The 9,959-nt window shown below is 37.6% G+C and overlaps 1 protein-coding gene across 4 annotated transcripts; it reads right to left on the bottom strand.

Annotated features, from left to right (window-relative positions):
• Positions 1-265: 265 nt before the first annotated feature.
• Positions 266-8,636, bottom strand: LOC135073058 (calumenin). 4 transcript variants are annotated; one of them, XM_063967072.1, is made up of 8 exons: positions 8,552-8,636; positions 8,283-8,382; positions 7,984-8,207; positions 7,018-7,177; positions 5,661-5,787; positions 3,682-3,803; positions 2,861-2,976; positions 266-2,290 (listed from the first exon to the last, which is right to left on the bottom strand). In XM_063967072.1, the coding sequence occupies exons 3-8, from the start codon at positions 8,199-8,201 to the stop codon at positions 2,065-2,067; spliced, it is 969 nt and encodes a 322-aa protein (XP_063823142.1). In that variant the 5' UTR covers positions 8,202-8,207; positions 8,283-8,382; positions 8,552-8,636; the 3' UTR covers positions 266-2,064. The 4 variants fall into 4 exon arrangements, with proteins under 4 accessions (XP_063823142.1, XP_063823141.1, XP_063823143.1 ...); XM_063967071.1 differs by having other exon boundaries at positions 8,306-8,382; XM_063967073.1 differs by lacking the exon at positions 8,552-8,636 and having other exon boundaries at positions 8,283-8,412.
• Positions 8,637-9,959: the final 1,323 nt, after the last annotated feature.

Genomic DNA, 9,959 nt, shown 5'->3' with positions numbered 1-9,959 from the left:
CGAAGTGACCTAATTACAGAACATATGATAGTACCGACGATAGCACATAGATTACATGGAAAACACTGACTGCAATAGTCATAGCACGTAGTATGCTGGCGACTGTACCTACATAAAGATCGAAAAAAACTAAACTAAGTTTAATTTTCCCAGGAATTTTAATGCTTACACAACACAAGTAAAGATCACTCGCCTTCGTGATTTACAAGAACTATACTATACCCAAAAATTACGGAAAGGTTCAGCAGAAAAAGAAACGCCATAATAAAGTTAAATGTTTATTCACTTTCAACGAAAATAAAAGATTTATAATGTACTTATATTAGTTGTACTGAATCAAAGTTTATTGCTACATATTTTAAAGGACATTCATTAAAAAGTTATTCAGACACTGGATAAAAACTTATTCTATACAATTAAATGCAATAGATAATAATATTTATATTAGACGGAATTAGTCCCGTTTCACATTATACGAATTATAGATCATACAAAAATATTTAGAATCAATTCATTGGAAATTTATTTTCTTTTATACTATCCTAATCAATTGCTAGTGGAATTATTTAAAGTAAGTATACTGGAAATAACTTTGGTCTAGTATTAGAAACTAAGATTTCACTTATTAAGTATAAAGCATACTATTACATAAATGTTATCACATACAAATTATTGCCAATTGAAAATGTTAAGTCGAGCGAATTCAGTTAAGATTACATTTAAACTTACATTTAGAGATTCTACAAATATGGCAGACGATGACAAAAATAAATACAAAATAATGTATCTAAAAGCAATACAAATAAATGCGTCGAAATACGTAACATTATTAGACATAGATAAAAGACTAAAGACCATAGGTAAGCTGCTAACGATCTAAGTATTAAGGTATCTACCCACTACACTAATATGGCCATGAAAGTATCATTGAAAATTGTTTAATTTATTTAAATTTAAATCCTTAACAATTCGGCCAGTTGACGTCATTATTATACAATAACGTCACAGACCTAGGTAATTTAAGCAGAGAATAGTTGTATGATATGACGGTGCAGTGAGCAAATACCTTAATAATTTAAGTTGCCAATTTCTATACCTCTTATGTTTATGGTACGGATAATTTTTAAGTAACATCGAATTCAATAAAATGATAAAACAGACTAAAAATAAATGAGACAAAAATATTATTCAGACAAGTCTCAAGAAATAGACTGTAATAAAAATATTTAGCAATACTTCATGCAATGTTCTAATCTGTTTTATATTTAATTCTCTCTTTCCATGATTTTTCCTTATTACAGAAAATTACAGTCCAAATATCAATTCACTGGCTCTTATAAAGCTGCATTCACACTACTAGGACGTGTCGCGTTTTTATACGAGTAAAGAAAATTAGATTTTAACATAACATGTGCACTAGGACGACTAACTTAGTATAGCCTGACCAGGAACATAAAAACCCTGGCATAGAGGCGCGTCAATTGCATTTCATAGTGCAACACTGAGTACAGTCGTACCTGTGTTAAATTAATAGGCTAACTTTATGTAAGTATCAGGATTCAGGATTAAGGGCTAATTTGATATTTTCATAAATTAACGAAAAAATATTATTATAGGTAGCCTGGTTTAAATGAATTAAATTATACAAAGTACATACATAATAAGCCGTGGGGGTATTTAATAAGGAAGGCTATATTTTTAGTTTATGATGTATATTTTTCTCTAGACTTCTAGCTGATGCTATTGAATAGTATAGTAAGTACTTATTTAGGATTATGTAATTATTTATCTCGCATTTTTTTTTCCTCGATCTGTTGGCTTTCTGACAGTTATGTCCGTTTTCACCATCAATCCCTAATTTTTAAGTGACCCCTTTGACAGCAAAATTCATGATAAGTGTTACCATAGGGGTCACTTAAAAATTAGGGATTGATGGTGAAAACGGGCATTATTCACTTTACTCCATCTGAATTAACCCACTCCAAAAAGTCCCTCAATATAAACCACTGTTAATATTAATATTTATGTAAACGCGACACGCCCCACCAATGCGAACCTTCCTTCTCAGAACTCATCATGCCTAGCGAAGGCTTCCCCAAAGTCTGTGGCTTGAGACCCCACGAATAAGTCGTACTTATCCAACACCTCTTCTTTGGTGAGTCGCTCGTCGGCGTCGGCGTCGGCCTCGAAGATAAGATGGCGCGCCTCGGCCTCCGCGTGATCGAACTCGGGCGGAGCGATCCATTCTTTCACTTCGGACGCGTCCATGTAGCCGTCTTTGTTGCTGTCTCTGTGAAGTAAATAAGATTGTTGAGTAGTTTGTTTTATATTTTCGCTGCAATTTTCGCACTGTTAATCATGGGATATTCTAGAACTTTAACCCTTATCTCGAGGTGGTGATGTCTTTGGTTCGGCTAAACAAAGCACGATCTACCTTTTTTTTTACTTTTTATCCAGCCTATTAGGGGACAAGGGATTTTTAGGTGACGAATAATAATGTACACACGGCCAGTGTTAACTATCCATTTCCGTTTTTGCTCTCTTTCCGTCACTCATCAAATGGTAATTCTTTGCGATAGAATGAGACGACATGACCGGCAATGGGCAGTTAACACTTGCCGATAGTACCTTTAATTTTAACGCTATGATTGAAATTGCAGTCCCGCTTAAGTATTTCTAAGCATGCCGTAGCTTGCTAAAACCATTAATATTGCAATTTCAACTGTTAAAATTATGAAATAGATTATTATTCATCACCTAAAATCCCTTGTCTTGTCGTCCTGATAATATACCCAGGAACTGGGTACATTATCAGGACTTAGTACTTATTACGTACTAATACATATAAAATCTAAATCACCTGTAGCCACTGAATTGCTCTCTCTCCTGTTTAACCCAGTCGGGTTCTTCTTCATTGTCGCCGTCCTCAGTCTTGTACAGGTCGCCTATGTACTCCTCGAGGGACACTTTGCCGTCCTGAAAATGTACAAATTGTTTTATTAAAAAATGCCAACCATAGGCGACTATACAGGTGACGGGAGACCACGGGCCAGAAAACTTAAGTGTAGGCATTTAGTGGACCAACGATCTGGTGAAGGTCGCGGGAAGCAGCGTAGGATCGGTCAAATTCAAATGTTTCTATTGTGAAACATAGTTCGTTGTGGAAATCCTTGAGGAAGGCCTTTGAAAATCCACCCACTGAAAATCAGTGTCTTGGACTCTTGGTAGATAACCTGTCAAGATGATACTGAGTGGATGACCTTTTTGAAATATTTTTTTTTTCACTGTTATTGTCGTATGTGCATGTATTTGTAGTCAAATAAAGACTTTTCTTTCTTTGTCCAGCAGATGTCCTGATGATGCCGCCGGCTCCTCCGGTGCAAGTGATGATGATGATAATGATGATGATGACTTACGCGGTCCTTGTCGACGTCCTCCATGGTCTCGAGCACGACGATGTCGCGCATGTCGCGTGCTTCTCAAGTGATGATGATGATGATGATGATGATGATAATGATGATGATGATGATGATGATGATGATGATGACGATGATGATGACGATGACGATGACGATGACGATGACGATGACGATGACGACGAAGACGACGACGACGACGACGATGACGATGACGATGACGATGACGATGACGATGATGATGATGATGATGATGACGACTTACGCGGTCCTTGTCGACGTCCTCCATGGTCTCGAGCACGACTATGTCTCGCATGCCGCCGTGCTCCTCCGGGTGTAGAAAAGCCGCGAATTCCGTGCGGTTGAGAGCGTCATCTTGGTTCGCGTCTGAGGGAATATTATGAAAATATTAACTACATCTATACTAATATTATATAGCTGAAGAGTTTGTTTGATTGTTTGTTTGTTTGTTTACTTGAACGCGCTAATCTCAGGAACTACCTACTGGTCCGATTTGAAAAATTCTTTCAGTGTTAGAAAGGTCATTTATCGAGGAAGGCTATAGGCTATACAGGGTGGAAACGTTAAGTGGTCTTACTCGATTATTTCTTAACTATACAAGATATTAAAAAACTGGTTACTGATCCTGAAAGTGCTTAATGAGCTCTTTCAAACGGTACCAATAATAAGTTACAGAATAAACTGGATCTATCTGAAAATTCAATGTTTCCAGCTTCCATACTAAATGTATGCTAGACACACAATATTAGAATTGTATTTTTTTTTTTATTTAATAATAAATACTTAAAATAAACTCGTAAATTGTATTCTTATTTTAAATTATTAATGAAAAACATTGGTTTTAGGCTTTACTTGCTATAATATTGTCAAGAGATGAGTGTCATGACTATGGTAGTACTAAATGTATGGAAGAAGGAAACATTGAATTTTTGGTTAGATCCAGTTTATTCTGTAACCTATTATTGATATCATTGGATAGAGCTTGTGAAGCACTTTTAGAATCAGTAATCAGTTTCACGATATCATATGTAGTTTTTAAAATAATGTGACTTTAACAAATGTATGGAAGCTGGAAACATTGAAGTTTCGGATAGATCCAGTTTATTCTGTAACCTATTATTAATACCGTTTGATAGAGCTCATGAAGCACTTTCAGGATCAATAACTAGTTTATTGATATCTTGTATAGTTTAGAAATAATCGAGTGAGATCACTTATCGTTTCCACCCTGTATACCATCACGATACGAGTAATAGGAGCAGAGCAACAATGAAAAATTATGCAAAAACGGGTTTTCACACGAACGAAGTAGCGGGCACAGCTAGTGACCTTATAAAATACTGGCCTCTAGAAGTACGTCCAAAGAAAGTTTTTACAAACGCAATATAGAGCTATCTATCAAAAGTAAGTAGGCCAAATCCTATATTCACTTGTGGTGAATTAGAGCGTCGTGCTCCTGTAGTGGAGACGACTATAGTCTGGTCTGAGAGCACGTAGAATTTTGTCCAATGACCCCAAGCTACCCATCCTTATCGCTCGTGCGTAATTATGTTGCTGTCGCGCTCACACACTCACTGCGGGCGCCCGTCGCACAGTCGAGAGGGTCATTGGACAAAATTCTACGTGCTCACAGACCGGGCTTTACATGATCTAATGGTGACGATAATGAGTGCATTTAATGCACACAAAATCATTATCATTAACTAAATTAAAGACACTTACTGAAAGTAATTACTTTAAGCAAGATCTAAATTAGGCGCGGTAGCCGCACGAGACAATCTTCGACTGCTTTGTAGAGGCTGACAGTAGTAAATGAGTTTCTTAAGCTGCTTCTTCTCAGCACTAGCCCACAGTCTTAAAGAATACCGTTTTACCAATCAATAAGTTTAAATGGGACATTTATGTAAAAAAAGCTTTTTAACCCTGATTCGCACGTAGAATCACTGCGAAGCGCTCTACACGCTTTAGCGGGATGACCTATAAGTAATTTTAGTACTGTTATGACTTTTAGCTTGCCGCGCAATGAGAATCCAGGTTAACTATAGTCTGGTCTGTGAGCACGTAGAATTTTTTCCAATGACCCCAAGCTACCCATCCTTATCGCTCGCGCGTAATTATATTGCTGTCGCGACTGTGCGACGGGCGCCCGCAGTGAGTGTGAGAGCTAACTTGGGGTCATTGGACAAAATTCTACGTGCTCACAGACAGGGCTTTTAAACTCACCAGCATAATGCCACCTTCTGCGGTCTCGCTTGAGCAGGCTGGAGTACGTAAAGCCTTCGCCATTGGGCGACTGCAGCTCCTTCGCGTCCATTTCATCCATGAACCCGTATACATTCTTCCTGTATGTCTAAAAGCAAATGTATTCTGTAAGACATGGAGTTCAAAATACATTGGATCCAGTGGACTTACTGGTCATTCATCACTTTACTTCCAATCCTTTAATCTACGTAAGGGCCTACGCTGAGGGTCGCCGCACACGGGACACTGACACTGGCCACAACTACAAAACGCCGCCGCCGGCGTATTTCCTATTATACATTTTATATAAACTCGCCGCACACGGTTGACGCCGGTAGCCGCCTTAGGCCTCAGCCTCGAATTTAGCGGGCAGCGGGGCGGCGGCGGTAGCGGCGCGGGAGCGGCAGGATCTTATGCGTAAAATCAAATAGACCGGTTCTCGAAAACAGCGGCGCGGGAGCGGGCAACGAGCGGGCAGCGGCGCGGGAGCGGGCAACGAGCGGGCAGCGCACTCCTTCTTTTGCCCACAATAAATCGAGCGTTAGGAATTTTGAATCGAAATAAAATTGTCACCGTTGTTCAGACATTTCGTTAGCGAATAAAAACAAATATCTCGACAACACAACCCCGAACACAACACTTCGCCGCTAAAGCGCCGCGCGAGCTGCCCGCTGGTTTCGAGAACGGGTCTGCGTTGCCCGCCCCACTCCCGCGCCGCCGCCGCTCCCGCGCCGCTGCCCGCTAAATTCGAGGCTGAGGCCTTACGCTACAAAACGCCGCTGCTCGCTTCTTCTGGCACAAAAAAACTCCGCCACACCAGACACAAGTGGCTGTCGCGCGTTTCAGCTACATTTTGTAGCCACTTCTAACTTCTTGCGGCGGTGTTTGTGGCTGTGACTGTGGCGTGAAGCCCGTGTGCGCTGACGCTAAAATGGCCTGCTGAAGTGCTGACTTGCGCGGGTGCTCAAAGCGTGAGAAACCCATCGTACGCGTCCGCGCCACATTGTGCTACTCATACTATTTTACTATACAGACATGTGTGCAGGCGCCTACGCGAGTTTTAGCGTAGTTACATTAAAAAGGACTGACCTAAAAAGATTGAATACACATTCAAATAAATTAGTAATGATCACAATGCAGACAGCAAGTGAACTAAATTAGAGGCGTCGTAAATTGGTAATTGTGGGTGGTGATATTTAAATTGATGAGGTATCAACAGCAGCATTAAACATATTGCAAATAAATAAGCAGTAGGTAGTAACAGTATAAGGTAGTCTCATCTCAGGCCTCTCCTATGTATGTACTTTGATTAAGAAGTTTAAAACTCTCAATTACTTACTTCCCACGGCACAACTTCATCATTATTAGGATTGTGCTGCCGCCAGTGTCTTTCCACATCCTCATCAATATACCTTTTCTGTGTATACCGGATCCAATCCTTCAACTCGACCAGGGTCACAAAGCCATCATTGTCTGAATCAATTCGGTCAACGATGATTCTAGAAAGAAATATGTTTTATTAGCACACAGATAATGAGGTCAGTGAACCATTGATAAGCGTTTCGGTTGGATGATGTGTCTTTAGCAAAACAGTAGTAAAAAATCTAATTATAATACCCATAACTGTGTTTCTTTAGCTAATTAAAATACCTACAGCGATAAATACAGTTTATGGCATTTTTATTACACCTATTTCATTAAACTGCCAGAGTAATATTCATTCAGCAAATTAGAAAATAATTTTATGTTCTAAAATGTACTCAATGTATTCAATAAAAGTATGTAGGTGGACATAACATACAGGGCTTCATTGTTCTCAAATTGAACAATTGCTCTAATAGAAGCTACCTACATTGTAAAGGAAACATTGTCAGTTTATCTACCCTACATATTGCATGTGAGATAACTCACTAGATTACCATTATAGATGAAACTAGATTATTGGACCACAGATAACAGTAGAGTAAAAATAGATTGGTCAATGACTTCCATGGTGGCTACAACTTAATTAAGATTTGACATGAAATACGTAACTACAGTAATAATTATGTCATATTTATTCAAATGGATAAATTTTAGTATGCTTATACAATATGAAAACAATAAATTAATGTTTATTCAGATGTTCCATTTTAATCACTTCTTTTGGTTATTAAAATTTATAATTTACTGATGCAATAATCCGCACTTACTTAGTTTTGGATCTTAATTAAATATGACACAGATTTACAAGGGAAGAATCTGATTTCTGGTGCAAAGAGAAATGACACAGGTAATGTTCTATTTTAGGACAGGAAGAACTTACCCAAGCCTCCTCTTGCTTTCTTCAGGAGACAGTTGGTCGAAGGTCTTGGCCTGGTCTTCTCCCAGAAAAGCGTCGTGGTCAAACTGCTTATTGTGGTGCTCATTCTTGAAGTGCTGTTCGTCGGATAAGTGATCCACTAGCCGCTTAGTCTCCTCCGGACTGGGTACGCCGGCGAAAACCGCTGACACCGCCAAAGCCACGAACAGCGTTCTCAGCATTTTATCCTAAAACAAGAGCTCTAATTTCAAGAACAAACCCTCAGAAAATCACGAACAAATAACTCCGTAAGTTTCACAAACTTTCAGAATTTTCAGACACGTACTACTGTAAGTTGCCACGTCAACACAAAACACGTAAACTTCCTTCTTCCCGAAAAGATAAAACAGGAGATGCCGGAATCTGGAACATAGGATGACGTATGTTCAAATACTAAATTAATTTATAGTAGAGACTGAATCAAAATTTTATTAAAATAAAATTAAGATAGCTCATCTAGAAGATATTTTTTATGTTTTTGTACTGTTTATTATTTCTTACAAATTTAATTCCGTATACTTGAAATATTAACCAAATAATTTTAATTTATTTAGGTGGGCTTGTTGTACAAATTATCCGGATTTAGAACGAACTCGGCCGGATTTGACATTTCATTTGACAGATTTCCACAGATATGGATTAGAGTAGATACAGCAAGTTGCTCCTCAAAGCGTGTCATTCCGATATGTCCAAATGGACATACATGGTCGAGTGATGTTCATGTAATCCGATTGCAATAATCGGTTACGATGATTTTACGAGGACAGTAGTACGAACACGGTAGAAAGCAGAAATTATTTACGGATTGATAATTGTAAATAACAGCACAAGTAACAAATAATTAATTAGAATAAAGTAGCAGTAGAAGAATTATAAAACAAGTTAGATCAGTGATCGCGGAAGACAGAGTGCACTGTTTAACATCGAAATTATACAAATCAAGAAGTTAGGTCAGTGATCGCAGTATACGTCTATGTATACGACGGCACTGGATTTTGTCGTTTAGAAATATCTTCAATTTAGTTACCTGACTTAGCTTTATGAAACAAAACGTATTGGCAAAACTACGCATTTTACATTTATTAAAAATAAAAACCTTGAGTTTGTCCTTATTTTATGAAACTAGGTCAAGTACTAGAATATTTAAAAGTATGAAATTAGGTAGGTATGAATTACTAATAGTACTATTTAACACAATGGAATAACGATCATTACTTTGATATACATTAAGCACAATAAAAATATTATATTTTGCAAATTAATAAGAAAATTAGTAATATAGAATGACGTTTAACGCTACAAAATTATTTTAATCAGCAGTCAGACTAGCTATGAATTTAACAAAATGTCAGTTTTATCGGAATTAATTTTTTCGATACGAGTTAAACGATGTCTTTCGATGACTTTGCGAATGCAGTACGATGATACGATTATTTTTACGTTGCGGTAATCACTAAAATTCACTAAAATGACACTAATGACGTTAAAAAAGTGGCACGCTCGTCTTCATACAAATTTTTTGACAAGCTGCATCTATCCATATCTGTGCAGATTTCAGTTTTTTTATGTTCCGAGCACAGATTAAACAGTATGTCTTCGTGGTGCATCACTAGCAGCTATCTAATCGATTAGATTTTTTATCTCAAAAATATGGTACAAAATTTTACTAGATACCATATTCTGGTTAAACGGAACATTCAACATTAATAATAAATGTATGGATATAATTTTAAACGACTTCAATAAAAGGAGGAGGTTCTTGCAGCATTATAATTGATTTATGCAAAAATTAAGGAATCATTATTGTTCACTCATTATGATGAATCGAGTCTCGTCTGACAGCGTCTAATCCAAGCAAGAACAAAATCCAACTCAAAACTAATGACCACTTCTATTGAAATCGATTAATCTACTCGATTGTATCCGGTAGTTCCTTTTTT

The sequence above is a fragment of the Ostrinia nubilalis genome, chromosome 7 (assembly GCF_963855985.1).
Source record: "Ostrinia nubilalis chromosome 7, ilOstNubi1.1, whole genome shotgun sequence".
NCBI classification, from domain to species: Eukaryota; Metazoa; Arthropoda; class Insecta; order Lepidoptera; family Crambidae; genus Ostrinia; species Ostrinia nubilalis.
Note: the sequence above shows the minus strand (reverse complement) of the source record. Positions and strands in the feature narration are given on the sequence as shown.

What these genes read in the sequence shown, in the direction of transcription:
- LOC135073058 (XM_063967072.1), bottom strand. Translation starts at nt 8,201, where the DNA reads ATGCTGAGAACGCTGTTCGTGGCTTTGGCGGTGTCAGCGGTTTTCGCC. An exon ending in GAAAGCAAGAGGAGGCTTGG is followed by an intron (nt 7,178 to 7,983) that starts GTAAGTTCTTCC and finishes ATTTCTTTCTAG; the next exon opens with AATCATCGTTGACCGAATTG. An exon ending in ATGAAGTTGTGCCGTGGGAA is followed by an intron (nt 5,788 to 7,017) that starts GTAAGTAATTGA and finishes ATTTGCTTTTAG; the next exon opens with ACATACAGGAAGAATGTATA.